Source organism: Lolium rigidum, chromosome 2 (assembly GCF_022539505.1).
Source record: "Lolium rigidum isolate FL_2022 chromosome 2, APGP_CSIRO_Lrig_0.1, whole genome shotgun sequence".
In the NCBI taxonomy this organism is placed as follows: Eukaryota; Viridiplantae; Streptophyta; class Magnoliopsida; order Poales; family Poaceae; genus Lolium; species Lolium rigidum.
This window is the reverse complement of record NC_061509.1, coordinates 169,922,244-169,939,608: the sequence shown is the minus strand read 5'-3', so window position 1 is coordinate 169,939,608 and position 17,365 is coordinate 169,922,244. Positions and strand designations below refer to the sequence as shown.

At 39.1% G+C, this 17,365-nt stretch overlaps 1 protein-coding gene across 1 annotated transcript; it reads left to right on the top strand.

The window, feature by feature from the left end:
• Positions 1–1,252: 1,252 nt before the first annotated feature.
• LOC124692585 (lysine--tRNA ligase, chloroplastic/mitochondrial-like) lies at positions 1,253–17,214 on the top strand. Its single transcript, XM_047225983.1, has 14 exons — positions 1,253–1,512; positions 1,622–1,834; positions 2,557–2,668; positions 3,541–3,649; positions 5,939–5,996; positions 6,530–6,598; positions 11,107–11,214; positions 12,725–12,817; positions 13,022–13,126; positions 13,430–13,633; positions 14,542–14,636; positions 15,814–15,904; positions 16,547–16,723; positions 16,858–17,214. Exons 1-14 carry the CDS (start codon positions 1,279–1,281, stop codon positions 16,948–16,950), a joined length of 1,761 nt encoding a protein of 586 aa, XP_047081939.1. The 5' UTR covers positions 1,253–1,278; the 3' UTR covers positions 16,951–17,214.
• Positions 17,215–17,365: the final 151 nt, after the last annotated feature.

The following is a 17,365-nucleotide window of genomic DNA, read 5'->3' as shown; positions in this document are numbered from 1 at the left end:
TTCCAATTAACCTTATCATATGCCTTCTCAAAATCAATTTTTAGGATAACCCCTTGCTGCTTTTTGAATTTTGCTTCCCTTAGAACTTCCTGGAGTAGAGCTACTCCATCAGTAATGTATCTGCCTTTAATAAAAGCAGTATGACATTGATGAATGATTTTGTTCATGACTGGCACATCTCTGATTGTTAGAGCTTTAGTGAAAATCTTAAACAAAACTTGCAGTAAGCAAATTGGTATGTATTTATGTATTTTATCTACTTTAGGCCCTTTTGGCACTAAGGTAATAATGCCATAGTTTATCCTCTTTAGGTCAATTCTATGACTGTGGAAATCCTTAAAAGCTGCCATCATGCCTGCCTTAATTATCTCCCAACACTCTTTATAAAATTCAGCAGGGATGCCATCAGGACCAGCTGCTTTGTTATTTTCCATCAGATCAATAGTGTTTTTTTTTATTTCCTCTTCAATGAACTCTCTATCCATCACCTCCCTGTCTAGGTCATCCATTTTTTCCTCAAGGGACCAAATATTATTGTCAAGCCTGATCCCAGAGTCAACAACAGGCCCAAAGAGATCTTTATAGACGACAGAGGCATGATCTAGCAAATTTGGAATACCCTGAATAATTTTTTCCCCATCTTTGAAGGAGAAAATATTTCTTTTTCTTTTGCAACCATTGGAAATTCTATGAAAGAAAGAGGTGTTACTATTTCCTTGCAGCAGCCATTTTTCTCTTGATCTTTGGTGCAAGTAGTTTTCTTCTATGTCAACTATGGACAAAAGTTCCTTTTGAATTTGAGCCCTCCTTCTTATCTGAGTTGCATCTAGAGGATGATCTTCTTCTTGCAATTCCAAGGCCTCGCTAATCTCTTTCTTCCTCTTGATGTCTCTCCCTCTCAGATTTGCACCCCATCCTTTCAGATCATTTTTGACATTTTTCAGTTTTATCTGAATTATGCCAAGACTATCAGTAGCTCTTACTGGTTTCTGCCAAGCTCTAGCTACTCTACCAAGAAAATCATCTTCTAATTAGTTTTTCAAATTTAAAGTCTCTAACAGGTCTTATTCTTTGTTCCATAGTGTCCAGGATGAGAGGGTTTGCTAAAATAATTTACACGAAGTAGTAATAAAATTAATTAGAAGAGAGAAATGGAAAAAGAAAGAAAGAGAAGATGGGTTCCAAGGGGATTACAGATACAGCCTTCCTCAAAAATCCAAAACAAACAAAAAGCATCAAAATTGGAAGATAACCAGCGCATCCCCGTATACGCGACGAATGGAGGCGCTGCGGGTATGGAGGGCTTCCTCCAATCTCCTCGGCTTCGCGGTCTCCCGCGCCGCCGCCGCCTCCTCCACCGCCACGGCCGGGAGGGCCCACCGTCTCCACATCCGCTGCTGCTCCCCGGCCGCTGCCGCCACCACGAAGCCGCCGCAGGACCGCCGCCGCCGTAGCGCCTCCTCATCCTCCACCTCCGACCGCGACTCTATCCGCGCCATTCGCCTGAAAAAGGTCAGCTCTTCGTCCGCAGCAGCTTGCTGTGCCTGTACATTCTGCTCCCCCAATCTGTGGTCCATACTGCCGCGAATCTGCCCGAATTCAGTAGCTTGTTGGTTGCTAGGTCGAGGAGCTAAGAGAGAAGGGTTACGAGCCGTACGCGTACAAGTGGGACAGGACTCACACGACCAAGGAGCTCCAGGAGACGTACGCTCATCTCGAGGATGGCCAAGTCTGCACAGAGGCGGCAGTTTCCATTGCTGGGAGGATCGTTGCCCGAAGAGCATTTGGAAAGCTTGTTTTCATGACCGTAAGGGATGATTCCGGGACTATCCAGGTTCGAATCTTCAAATGATTTGCCATCTATTGCCAGCCGAATTAATCGTGTGAATCAGACACAAATTAAATAATTACCACTTGATAAATTGCTTCTCGGCTTATATTTCCCTGGTAGCAGTATATTTTTGTGCCTGAGATTGCATTTGGAACTGGCCATTTTGTACATATGAATATTTTTAAAGATTTGTCACAAGGATTTATTGAAGAATTGCCTAGACTTATTTCTTGAGGACATAAATACCATTGGTTTTTCATATGGGAACTCTTTGCCGAACCTTCTTGTGCTCACAATGAAAGCTGGTTGATTCTTTCCACAATGAACATCTGATGCGTATTCAAATCAGAGCATATTATAATCCAGCTTAGGATTGATCGATTCAAAGTGGTTTTCACCATCCAGTTCATTTTCTATCACTAACTTGTCAATATGAGTTTGCTTTGTAGTCAGCTTAAGATCACACCTAACACTAATAATCACATACAGCTCAGTGTGGAACCATCTCACATCAGAACTAGTTAAGGGTGCGCATGCACTAACATTCCTGCCAATCAGATTTCGGATTATTCCTAAAAAAAATGAAATGTGGTAGATCATGTGCTGCAATTTGCATTAACTTTTCTTGTGACTGGTAGCTATTAAATTTGTCTTTATCTTAATTTTTCAAGATATTTTGTTCCTTATATATATGTTTTTTAAATGTTCCTTTTGGCAATTGATAGCTTTACTGTGAGAAAGAAAGCCTTACGGAGGAGCAGTTTGAGCAACTGAAGGCATTTATTGATATTGGTGATATCTTAGGTGCAAGTGGGTCCATAAAGAAGACAGAAAAAGGTTTAGTATTAATAATTCTCTTACTGATGCATGAATATTGTCGATTGTATTTGGGATTTGCTAATTGTTAGCTGGCTGAGAATGAGTCAAATCTCAGTCCATTGAGTTGAATAATACCAAACCTAAATTTTCTAAGTAAAGTGACATGCAGGAATAGGCGCCATGCACATTCCCAATCCTTAAATTGCACACAGCTTTTGTTTCATATAAGTCATGAATGCAGTGTCAGTTTGCAGTATAACATAACATTGTTTCTATGTTTCCGTCAGAAAACCACTTGCTTATATGGATATGTAGTAGGTTATTTTCTGAGAGTCATCTCATTGTGAAATTGGCCATCCAAACAATTGTATTTGAAATCTCAATGTATAGCATATTTCCAACTGCTAAGTTTTTCCTGTTAAATAATTATCCACTTTTATGTAAAATCAGGTGACTTATTTTTGTTTTGATAGCCATATAGTTATTCTCCTTTTGGATTTGAACTATGCAACCAACCCACATCTCTGTTCTAGAAAATACAACTGGGTGACGGATGTAAAGAAAGAAAGAAAAAAATGAGGCGCTTAGTAGAATGCTGCAAAATTATCAAGGTCCTGGGGCAGTAGATCTGGATGTCTGGTTGAGTATTAGAGTGGCTCAAAGTCTTTGTAAATGACTAAAGTTTATATATTGTAAATATAAATATTATAATATGAGGTATGCAAGTTCAGTTCATGCCACTTGATATACATGTTTACTGATTCCAATTCGTTTTTTTGAGGAACTAGTAAACTAGCTTACATGTCAATACTACTAACTGAATATTCACTATAGTTCTGTTGTCATTTGTCAATCTGCACTCTTATTTGACATGGTCTATTTCATCGCAGGGGAACTATCTGTTTATGTCAACTGTTTTGAAATCCTTACAAAATCTTTACTCCCACTACCGGATAAGTATCATGGATTAACAGATGTGGATAAGCGGTATCGCCAAAGGTTAGCTATTGTCTTTCTTCACATTTACTTTAACCATATATGTTCTTCTGTTTCTGAATATTACCCACTGAATTACTGCGCTATGTGCCATCTTCATACAACCATTGGGACAACTATCAATGGGTTTAGATGTTAATGTATTTTGTTTGGAATTTTTATTTTTATTGGAGAATCATGTCCTCAGCATTCATATTTCAGTTAGCAGTAGTGTCTGGTGAATCGTAAATGTGATGATTTTTCTCCAAGGAGGGATGTCAACGAAGTCAAATGCATCAAGGACGGAGAGGATCAACTTCTTGTGAAGGATGAGGCGATCAAGCGTAGATGGCGGGAGTACTTTGACAACCTTTACAATGGAGAGGTTGAGAGCTCTACCATTGAGCTAGACGACTCCTTTGATGATACCAGCATGTGCTTTGTGCGACGTATCCAGGAGTCTGAGGTTAAGGAGGCGTTAAGGAGGATGAAAGGAGGCAAGGCGATGGGTCCTGATGGTATCCCCATCGAGGCGTGGAGAGGCCTTGGAGACGTAGCGATAGTATGGCTAACTAAGCTTTTCAACCTCATTTTTCGGTCAAACAAGATGCCCGAAGAATGGAGGCGGAGTATTTTAGTACCAATCTTCAAGAACAAGGGGGATGTTCAAAGTTGTACTAATTACCGTGGAATCAAGCTGATGAGCCATATTATGAAGCTATGGGAGAGAGTCATTGAGCACCGCTTAAGAAGGTTGACAAGCGTGACCAAAAATCAATTTGGTTTCATGCCTGGGAGGTCTACCATGGAAGCCATCTTCTTGGTACGACAGCTGATGGGGAGATACATGGAGCAAAGGAAGGACCTTCATATGGTGTTCATTGATTTGGAGAAGGCCTATGATAAGATACCTCGGAATGTCATGTGGTGGACCTTGGAGAAACACAAAGTCCCAATAAAGTACATTACCCTCATCAAGGATATGTATGATAATGTTGTGACAAGTGTTCGAACAAGTGATGGCGACACTGATGACTTTCCAATTAGAATAGGGCTACACCAAGGGTCAGCTTTGAGCCCTTATCTTTTTGATTTGGTGATGGATGAGGTCACAAGGGATATACAAGGAGATATCCCATGGTGTATGCTCTTTGCGGATGATGTGGTGCTAGTCGATGATAGCCGAACGGGGGTTAATAGAAAGTTGAGTTGTGGAGGCGAACTCTAGAATCGAAAGGTTTTAGGCTTAGTAGAACTAAAACTGAATACATGAGGTGCAGGTTCAGTTCTACTAGGCCCGAGGAGGGAGAGGTTAGCCTTGATGGGCAGGTGGTACCGGAGAGACACTTTTCGATATTTGGGGTCCATGTTGCAGAAGGATGGCGATATCGATGAAGATGTGGGCCACCGAATCAAGGCTGGTTGGATGAAGTGGCGCCAAGCTTCTGGCGTACTCTGTGACAAGAGAGTGCCACAAAAGTTAAAAGGCTGGTTTTATAGGACAGCTATCCGACCTGTGATGTTGTATGGCGCGGAGTGTTGGCCAACGAAGAGACGACATATCCAACAGTTAAGTGTAGCAGAGATGCGCATGTTGAGATGGATATGTGGCCACACAAGAAAGGATCGGGTACGGAATGACGATATACGGGAGAGAGTTGGGGTAGCACCGATTGAAGAGAAGCTGGTCCAACATCATCTCAGATGGTTTGGACATATCCAACGGAGGCCTCCGGAAGCGCCAGTGCATAGCGGACGGATAAAGCGTGCTGAGAATGTTAAGAGGGGTCGTGGTAGACCAAACTTGACATGGGAGGAGTCCGTTAAGAGAGACCTGAAGGTTTGGAATATCGACAAAGATTTAGCCATGGACAGGGGTGCGTGGAAGTTAGCTATCCACGTTCCGGAACCATGACTTGGCTTCGAGATCTTATGGGTTTCAACTCTAGCCTACCCCAACTTGTTTGGGACTGAAAGTTGTTGTTGTTGTTGTTGATGTTGATGTATCTTTTGATATGGTTTCGATATTGCAGATGTTTACATAATTTGTCTATAAACTTCGTCAAACTTAAGAAATTTTGATTTAGGGAGTATGTTACTTACAGTTGTCTGCCCTGCCGCACTGATGCTTGTGATTTAAACTAAAATTAGATCCTAGTATTCCAGATGTAATGTCACTTAATTGTACTTGATTAAAATGTGATTTACTTATCTTGTTATTATGTCTTTGTATGTTATTTTTATCTATGTCAACTATTATTCTTATGCTCTAAAGTTCAACTCATCTTATGTGTTGCTTGTACCTAATGACAGATACATCGACATGATTGCAAATCCTGAGGTTGCTGATGTGTTCCGAACAAGAGCAAAGGTATTTACTACATCTACTAGACTACTAACTGGATTGCCTTTGTCGTTTCTTCGGAACCAATTCTGTTAATTAGCTAGGGATAAACAAGGAGATTTAAATCACATTTTTTGCACACAAATTTGCATACCAAAGGTCTGCCAGACAAAGCTTGTTCATGAACGTGGTCACCCATGTTTTGGCCAAGAAGGCTGGAAAATGAGGCCAGTGTAAATGGAATCTTGCCAAAAATTTAGCAGCAGATTAATCACAGTTCAAATTCAGTCGAAGTGACCAGATTTTTGCCACTCTTATATCAAATTAAACTGGATCTTGAATTTAATTTGCCAACTTTTATTGATATCAAATCTTATGTGGTACATAGAAACATGTTTTTATTAGCAACACAGGTGGAGATTGTGGTACAGAGAATTCTGCAACTGTACCATCCTTAGTTAATCCAAAAGTACACAATATGATGGATATTGATGGGCAGACATCTATCATTTAATTAACCTACCTTTTATATTTATCTTAGCTATTTTAATTTTTCATAGGTTGTTTCTGAAATCCGCAAGACCATGGAATCATTCGGTTTCATTGAAGTTGAAACACCAGTTCTACAGGTTTGGTTTCTGCATATTCTTTAAACTAGATGATACCCCGCGCGTTGCTGCGGGAATTTGTATGAACAAAGTATGGGTATATTAGAAAAACAAATAGTTTTAAGTTGAACATAATTGCTAACCACGTCTTCTCTATGCAAACACAAAATAATTTCAATAAGATGGATGATGTACGACTGGGTGGTACGGTAAGAATATATAGTCCAAATACATATAAAACTATAGCTTGATGTCATATAACAATAATACTTAAGTTTGCAATGATAAAAACTCAGGAATAATACCCTTGACATAATGGAGCTTGTATCCAATGATAATGCCTTGGACGCCTTAAAAAAAACTCATGAATAATATTACTGGATAGAAGTGACAGGGGTACAACACAATCATCAAATGTGAAAGACGCATCACATGATTTAACTGTGAATTGAGAAAAGCACGACATTGCAAGTTCAAGTGTTGCTGCAAGTTCAGATTTTCCTTATATCGATAAATTTTGTATGTAATTGATTGTCTAAAGTTTTTTACAATCTGCACAAAAATGACCCGAGGAAATATAATGTTGGACATTATAAGTAAAGAGCAATCAAGAGAGAAAGCTCTGAATATTTCCACGCTGATCAACATCAGTTCAATGATTGAACTTGGCATTCTGTAGCAGATTATGCTTTTGTTCCATTCTTTTCAACTCAATGTTCAAAGACAATAGCGTGTAAGTGGTGTACAAAAGCTATGAAAATAAAGTGATATAAGAAGATATTGCCAATTCTGCAAAGATAAACATAGATAAAAGGTGCAGATCTGAAGTAGCTCTAGAGCAATCAAAGGAGTGCAGTTTGTAACAACAATTAAAAGAAGACTGATGGCTTACATTCATATATTGGAACTTTGGAATCTGAAGCACAACCACAAAAGTTTTCATCATAGATTGAAACAAAATCAAATGGAATGTACTTCCATCATAGTGCGAACACAGAGGTCGGCAAAACTGTTAACTTTGCTTCTTCCAAACCTGTATCTAAATAGGCTGTTAGGTTGTTTTGTAGTGTTCAGTTCTCTGTTCAGAATAACATCAGTGGTAAGGTGTGCTTAGTCCATGCAACGACCAAGTAGTGTATTGAGCAGTTCGGTAGCAGATCGAGCAGGATATCATGTCCAACAAACTTACTCAAGCGTTTTTATCTCAACGTTCTTTGTTGTAATCCTTCAGAATATGAAGAGAAAAGATAGAGCAAAAAGCTGCTAACTTTTACACATGCAAAATCACTCTCTCGTGTGTCTTCCTTTGTGAGAATGCAATGTGCTCACGTCAAGTTAATTCAGGTTCGCAACTACAAAAATAAGGAGTGACCAATCCTCCTTTTAAATTTCAGTATTTAAACAACATTGAAATAATAAATCTTGCTTTATAATATAACACTATTGGGTTTCATGATAAAGAAGATTATGAAAGACTGCTCTGCAATCATACATATAATTCAACCGTTAAGAAAAGCATTTAGTAGACAACAATAGTGAACAACTGAAGATGTGTTCAGTGATAAAGAGGATTATGAAAGCATACGTTAGATGAGATTTCTACAGTATTGCAAGGTAAATTTCTCCAGATCTTCTTTGCAAAACATAGCTCACTCAAGTGGTTGATAGCCTTGCCTTCCTCAAGGGGCTTCAATCCAGTGTGTTAGCAGATGCAATCAGCTAGAGCAAAAAGGATTAATCAATAAGAATTCTGCAACCTTGAATGAAATTCCAATCAAATCGGGGCAGGCAATACGTCGAGCAGGTTTCGATCAAAAGAAACTGAGACAGGGAATCTCGAGCTGATAGTTTTTCCAGCTCTTGTTTGCAAAACATAGTTACCTCCGGTGGATGATATCATCGCCTTCCTAAAGGGCTTCAATCCAGTGTGTTCGCAGATGCAATCAGCTAGATAAAATGGGATTGAATTATGCAAACTTAAATGAAATTCCAATCAAATCGGGGCAGTCAATACGTCGAACAGTATTCGATCGAAAGAAAGGGAGAAAAGGAATCTCGAGCTGATAGCTACCAGAATGGATACCGCTACCAGAGATAGATACCATCAGGCGGTGCACTGGATGTCCATGGAACCACGAGGAGCTTTATAAGCACGGAGGCCGCGACGGGTCAATTCAACCTAGAAGTTTTTGTGTATTTGCAAGGCAATGATGGATGATGAATGAAGGGTATCGTGGGACAGTTTCACGGGCATTTGTGGCAGGTCGTACTGGGAGGATTCATGGCCATGAATTCATAGGTAACGGCGGCGGCGGAGAGCACCATCGGAGAAGACGAACGGTGGCCAAGAAATTTTTTACAGGAGGAAATGCTAGCGACATGTACTGGTGTCTCGTCTGGCAAGCAGAATCGTGGAGTACGGCTGGTAACAATGCGGGGGGAGGTGAAAATTGTTAATCGAGTGACGTGGCTCGTTGTGAGCCCAGCAAAATGGGGCCATCTATTAAGAAAGAGAAGATTACTACTCTGCATGGTTAATCACTATGCAATGTTCGATATCTACCCTGATAAGAGCCAATTTATGAGGCTATTTAGGTTAAATTTATGCTGCAGCTTATTCTTGTAGAAAATTGATGTGGCATCTACTCCGTATCGCTCTAGCCAAGTATTCTTTGGTGGATTAAATAAACTGAGCTGGTGAATTCCCTGGTTTGTTTTTTCCGGGTTCAATTGTATGCGGCCATTTTTTTAGCGGGGCGGAACCTGGTCCATTTGCTCAAACTTTAGTCCAGGTGTTGAATTGTATCTAGTTAACCTTTTGGTGAAGACTATCTTATGGTAACACATCAGTTATGTTCTTAAACTTAGTTTACTTGGTTGTGTTCATGATGCTGTAACACTTCTTTTTGTCTATCATGCTGTTTTAAACAATTTCATGTCTAAACTGGGTAATATTGTCCATGTCAACGGTTTATATTGTTTTGTGTCTGTTGTACAGTTCAGACAAGACAAAGCCTTCCAATTGGTTTCTTCTACCCAACATCTGAACTTGGCAAAACTGTTATACAGTTGTGCAAGAACACCTAGAACCCCTCTAACTTTTATCTCAGATATGCATAACATAAACTTACTCTTTTACATAAAAAAATCATGTATACCTTCACAAATGAGAGAATTTTTTTCTCTTTAACGTTTTTTTGATCTTAGCAAGTGATGGGCACTAACCACAGTATACCACATGTCAACAGAACCATTCTACTTTGCCTGCATAGTGATAGTGTTCGGCAATACAGACAGATCTCCCTTTACTCTGCAAGATGCGTATAACTGCTAGTAGAACATTGCCAATGAGGGCTAGTCGATTCAGCTTTGCCAAGCGAGCAAGAAAGCATAAAAACCTCTTGCTACTAACCATTTAACGAAGTGAGCTGCCTTGCATATATTAGCTACTCTCAAATGTACTAGTTTAATCTAGCGGCAAGCAAGACGAACTAGTGATCTAAACGTTCCCTGGATCAACACATGCCTCAGGGTTTTGCCAGCTGCATTGGGCTAATATACCAAAGAAATAATCCTACCTCACAAGGCCAACATGAATAGTTTGTTATATTTTTTGAACTGGAAAAACATATACACTTGCCTATATAGTGAGCTAGCTTCATGCATCTGGATATTGGATTTCAATCACCTTTTTGTATGGAGGATCCCACTCACCTGTGTCAGGATCATCGCTGCTTGATCCTATCTGGATTATTGTTGCTTTCCATGGTAGAAACTACTCCCTCGGAGTCAATCTGTGCTAGTTATCACTCTGTTCCATAATATAAGCCGTTTTGACAAACTAAAATAGTTTGCCAAACGGCTTATATTATGGAACGGAGGTAGTAGTAGTTATGGTCCTTTTGGTTCTCAGCCACATTTTGGCAAGTGTGGTTGGAAATTGGGCGCCACAAAGTGTGGCAAAAGTTGGCAAAAAGTCACTCAATGACAGATGGGTCATATGGATAATAAAGTGTGGCAAAAACCAAACACATACCAAAGTGCCAAACTTTTGCTTAGCAAAGTGTGGCTGCCAACCAAACATCAAACATTTTTGGGCTGGACTATCAACGTAAAAAAAATAACATCTACCAAATATTCACCTTTGACTGATCTAAAACGACCTATAGCTCATGTAATGTCCAGTATGTTTTTGTAGCAATTCTATCATTGTAGCTAAGCCTATATGACACAATCTAGTCTAATAGCAGTATCACTAGATACCAAGAAAAGATCTTGTTTTTCAACACACATCAAAATAAGTGTCTTGTATTAGAAGAAGACCGCTGAGTAGGAGCCAAAGCTTACAAAGGCAAACAAAACAACAAAGCTAGCCTAACAAAAGCAACTGAAGAGTGAACCATCCTACAAAAAAGCAAACAAAACAGAGAAAATATCTATGGTTAGCTAAGAATCTTGTTTCTTGTACATTTTTTTTGGCTTATGATCATTATTAGGGTCTTCTTCTCTGACCTTTTTTTTCTTTCTAGGGAGCAGCAGGTGGTGCTGAAGCAAGACCTTTTATAACTCACCATAACTCACTTCAAAGGGATCTTTACTTGAGGATTGCAACGGAGCTACATTTGAAAAGAATGCTGGTGAGGTTACACTGCAGTTTTTTCCCTCTAATTTTTGGCAGTTCAGCTTTCCTTGAACTATTCTATGTTAATATTCTTTGCTGTAATGCAATTGTTTCCATCTTAATGAGTATATGTACTACCGGCAAGCAGTGGCGGACGCAGAAAAAAATTGGTGGGTGGGCACACTTTAAAACAAAAATCACTAGCCCATGTGTGATAAAAAAAACAAATGATTAATATTGATACCCAATCGATTCACAACATTGTAGCTCAATACATTTTGTTTCAAATGGGGATGGTTCCAATACGACGAGGAGTGGAATTCTCTATTTATAGTGAAATTCTCAAAGAAACAGTTTTCCAAGACATTAACCCTTTTTTATTAGTCATGAAATAATTTTTTTGAAACGTAAATATTTTGTAAACATCCATGAGACAATTTTTTTTTTAAATGCATGAGACAATTTTTTAAGTGTGAACCATTTGTAAGCCATGTAACTTTTTTACGAACATGAGGTCTAGAAGAGTAAATATTTTGTACACATCGATGAACCATTTTCTCAGCAGTGTGATTGAAAGTTTGGAAGGAATGCGTGGGGAATTTTTTCGATTGGCACGACGGAGCCAGGAGGCAGCGCCTGGTGCATGTGTTTGGACTTTGGACAGTTAAAAAATATGAATGGGCCTTTCACTTGAGCCCACATGTGTAGCACTGCAGCCCAATGTCCTTTCTCATCCTCAACATGTACCGCTTGGAAGGGAAAACAAACCGAAGCTGTTTGTCTGTTCGTTAATGGCGGCCGGCCGTCCGCCTGAGATGCAGACCTGCTGAGGTGGGATGCCCTGCTCCGAGCCGGGAGACCAGGGGTGGCCGTCCCTGATCGCCCCCGATAGGTCCGCCATTGCGAGAAACGGAGAGAGATTTCGACCAGGTTCTAGTCAGTCCGACCCGTAGTATGTAAAAGAAAATTCTCAAAAGTTCTGGGTGGTCCACGGCCCCCTCGGCCCACCTGCTGGGTACGCCCATGCCGGCAAGCAGCATGTAACTATATTTCATTTGTAGAAGAATTAGATCTAACATGTGCCTTGACTTGCTTGTTAAGTCAAGCTGATCTTAGTTTAGCGTGTTAAATTGTTAATATTACTGTTTATCTGTAAGCTTGTAAGTTCCTTTCCTAGATTATTCATGTGCATGTTTCTCGACTTTGTTAACATCAAATTTATCTCAATATGTTTCATGTAATAGTCATGGGTTGCATGATGAAGAAAATTACTTTTAGAGCAATTTTCAATTCTCGAATTTGAAACTTTGCACCATACAACTGGTCTTTATGCCTTTATTCATCTGTTTCTAAGCAATTAAGGGGGTTATAAACACAAGTACGGACTGTAACTGGATAAAATAAATTTGCATTAATGGACTTTTGGTTAGAACATCACCGATAGGGGGAACCAACAACAATTTCAAAGGGCCATGCCCTGGCCCAAACTTTTATTTGCTTACCAGTTTACCATTGATAAAATGCAGGTCGGAGGGCTCGAGAAAGTTTACGAGATTGGAAGAATATTCCGGAATGAAGGCATCTCTACTCGCCATAATCCTGAATTTACCACTATTGAAGTAAATAATTGATCCTTTTCTCTCAGTCATATGTTTTCTTCAGTGCTGCTGTGTTCCCTTTCTATTTGTGGGAGCTACCGTGCAGCTTAATGATTTTATCTATACCATTGCATTTTCCATGTTCCTTTCTCTTTTCCCCCCTTTGCTTGCAGAATATGCTACTTTGAATAATGCCTGACTCACTGCCTTATATTTGGAAGCTAGATGTACGAAGCATATTCAGACTATGAAAGCATGATGAATTTGGCCGAAGAAATCGTAAGTCGATGTGCTATGGCTACTCTTGGAAAGCTTAAGGTTGATTACCAGGTAATGAGAGAATATATTGTGCTGCATTATGTGAATGAACTTGTATTGTCTGGAGAAGCATCACAACAAAATCATGTCATCATTTGTTGTTTATATCACTGCTTTAATACATAACTACTTTTTTGTTATCGTTTTTATCTGTGAACTCATTGGCAATTATTCTTGCCATCAGTGATGCTGTAACTAGATTATGCTAAACAGATAGGCACTGGGCACATGCGAACTTGCACATACCAACAACTAAAGCACATTTATACTTCTATCTGTATTATTTCCTTCACTCAACGTTTTTCTATTAAGCAGGGAACTGAAATCTCTCTTGAAAGACCATGGAGGAGGGAAACCATGCATCGTCTTGTTGAAGAAGCAACTGGTGTTGACTTCAATAGCTTCGGAGATATCGAGTCCGCTAAAAATGCCGCAACAGGGCTGCTGGGGATCAAAACAGAGAGCCATGAGAATACTTCTTTGCAAGCTTGTTCATCTGTTGGACATGTTCTCAATGAGGTATTCCCCAGCTTTTGTTTCCTTCTTTCCTAAAAAATTTACCCTCGTGATGCACTGGAACTTTCTGAAGGAAGACATCCTAATTTGTTTCTTAATTTTGGGTTCAAGTCCAATTTAGACCTTCAGCATTTTGAGGACCCTTTTAGTCACCCGTCACTTCCAGGGGTTGGTCCAGAACATGATTTCAGAGTCTTTTAGGCCTACAAAAAGAAAGTGGGATGATAGTTTAGGAATCCAACAGCTGCTTTATGCTCTGGTTGGAAAGAAAGCTATATGCTACATTTTGCATCAGGCGTTGTTAGTAAATTTGATGTTGATTCGATTTTATCCCTTACTGCAAGACAGCAGCATGCCCTGTGATCAACAATTTATGAAACCTGAAATAGTGCGCAGCAACTGCTAGGTTACATAAAGAATTATTATAATTCTGCAGACCAAATTACTGTCAAGTGAAGTGAACTACTGAACTTTCTGTTAGCTGTATGTATTTGATTCCTATATTCCGGAAGTATTCCATCCATTAAGAATCTAGTGTCTACAGATGATTGAATAAAAATGACATCTAGGAAATTTAGCTAATAGAATATACTTGTGTTATTTTATGCGCAATGACTTCTGTGATGCATGTTCAGGGATTTGAAATTAGCTAATATCCCTTCTAAAACTCGAAGTGTTATGCACATGATGATTTCTTGGGCAAGTCTCCCTTTTCCAGTAGGAATATGCATCTAACTAGAATTACATATCCAGTTTTGATTTGAGAAGAACACATGTCCGTTCAATATTGCAAAAAATTCAACTCATGGTAATATGGCATGTGCTTACTTCATTTGAGTGATTAAAGTAGTTTGATTGAGCTAATCACATTCCACTGAGCGTTGATTATACAATTGTAATTCATATGCCAGGTCTTTGAGACTGTTGTTGAATCAACTCTCGTGCAACCAACATTTGTTCTTGACTACCCAGTTGAGATATCGCCATTAGCGAAACCACATCGGAGGTAATTCTCTTTCAGCAAAGCTGAAATGTTACGTGTTTCAGAATTACTCTTTAGGGAATTAGCTTATATTCGTTAATATTACTGCACTACATACTTTGGAAAAGCTTTATTTGTATAGTAATTTTTTCTGTTTCGCTAATATTATCCGTTTATGATTCATTGATTCCTTTTGTAATGTAATTGACAGATAGGACAAGTTCCATTATGAAGTTTAAGTATATTTCAAAGTTCAGTTTTTGCCCTGATATTAGTAGATTGCTACCTCCGTCCTATAATAAGTGTATCATTTTTGTCTAGATACGGATGTATCTAGACGCAGAAAAAGTAGAGACACTTATTATTGGACGGAGGGAGTACATGCTACCATGCACATAATACAGTTCTGAAACCAAAATCATTGCCCACAATGGTTAATTCAGTATATGTCACTGCCAGTTTCATGTAATCGAGAAATGCCACTGCAAAAAATGACTTACGAAAAATGCCTAATTCAAAAAATACCACTGCCACAATGGTATGTATTGAAGTACCCAAGTGTTGGCAGTGGCTGTTTTCCAATTTTTTTGCAGTGATATTTTTCAAATTCGCAAAGCAGGCAGTGGTTAAACCTGGTTTGAGTACCAATATCTCAACCTGTTACCTTTTCTACACCAAGGCCCTGAGCCCTTCAAGGTTTCACAAGTTTTAAATGTAATAAAAACAAGTGTAAATATCAGATGCGTCAGAAAACATAACGGGATAATGGGGATGTGTTGTGCTAGTCAGGAATCTGTCGGTACTCCCAACATAAAACCATCAAACTGGGGATCAATGTTGTGAAAACGAGCGAGTGCATAGAGTTCTGTTCAAGCATACCCTTTCAAGTTACAGCTGCAATAGGTCATGTGAATTTTGCATTGACTTCACTTGGATCCACCAAACCTGCTGGCCCATCCATATAAATGAATAAGCTGTGTTGATGCGATCCATGCTAAAGGCCACAGTATTTACAGGTCACGCTACTGTTGTGAAGGTACCAATTAGTTTCCTTGCACATGTGCATAGCCTACACACTAATCTGGATACAAGGACCTTTTTATGCCAATTATTCACATTGTGTATTTTGATGATCTGGACAGAATTGAGTTTGGGTTGCTATCAACTGTAATAATCATAATCGATATTTCTCTTCTTGTAGGCATGCTGGTCTTACTGAACGATTTGAACTTTTCATATGTGGCCGTGAAATTGGAAATGCGTTTTCTGAGCTCACAGACCCGATTGATCAGGTGCAAATTTGTTTGTTATCTTAATGCATGTCAAAGTGCTAATGTTATCACATTTTCTTTGTGAAGATCCGCTTTACGTTGGCGTAAACAGTACATATGCATATGACAAAGGTTGCTAGAAAATCTACAAGTTCTGGTCCATGTTGATTAACTGTAAACACTGTAATCTACTTGCACCATTTCACTAGACAGGTTCCAGAAATATACACTGATATAGCAAGTTTGAGTAATGTAAAAAGCCTGTAGGTATTGCAAAATTCCAATTATACTGTTGTTCAAGTTCATTAGAAGAGCAGTCCTGAAAATACTTGATTTGCAATGAAAATCAATGTGTTGGTATGTGACGTATGATCCTATTACTAGTTGTTTTGGCCTTACTAGGATGGTTTATGAAATTTGATGCCATAGTCCGAACTAAGAGTGCTGGTTAACATGCAAAGGGCATCGCCATATTACACCTAAGGAGGGCTTGTGGACATTACATGAAAAATGTGGGTCCCTGACCCCAGAATGACAAGGCATGTTTGGTGTAACTAATTGCTGTACATCCATGTCTTCAATTGTGTATAAAGTCGTTTCACTAGGTGAAAGATCCAGTGTCACTGTTCTTGATTGTAACAATAACTTCATTTTCTGTTGCAGAGGAGTCGTTTTGAAAATCAAATAAAACAGCACAATGCTAAACGTGCCGCAATGGGTAAGAAGGTTAAATCTGCCGAGGGTAAGGGGGATGATGATGATGAGTATTCGTACGAAGTTTCCTTGGATGAAGATTTCCTGACTTCTTTGGAATATGGAATGCCACCTGCTTCTGGAATGGTACGATCCTTAGAATTGTCTGCAATTTCCTTTGTCTCTCTCACAGACAAGTTTTCACTGAACCATTTGTTAATCATTTTTAAATTATGTGGTTTGTGCGAACTAATTTGTGTGGAATCATTTTGAACTTTCAGGGCCTTGGCATCGACCGGTTAGTAATGCTGTTGACAAACTCTGCCAGCATAAGGGATGTTATTGCTTTTCCTGTTCTGAAGCTTCAGCAATAGGGCCTTTTCTCGGGGTAAGAACTAGAAGAGATGCAATTTTGACAAATGCTGAGAAGTTGTCCGCACCCTATGCCTTATGCTCAAAAGTAGATTTTGTATTTGATCAATTTTCCTGATGGTAGATCTTTTATATCTTTATACATACTACAACTGGACGCTTAGGAGGGCTAAGAGTCCAGTCTGGATTTGTTCTTGGGCAAAATAGTCGATAGGTCAAACACTGGAATAAAAAAAAATGATTCACATAATTCTGGTTTCCCAAAACCATTTCGCCAATCCAAGAATACCATGGATGTGTTGTTTTGACCCACTTTTTTACTGAATAAATGTCCCTTTGCTATGTTTTCAGAGCTGCACAAATTGTCCGATTAGCAACCTAAAAAATATCCACTTACAAGTTACAATCAGCTTGATT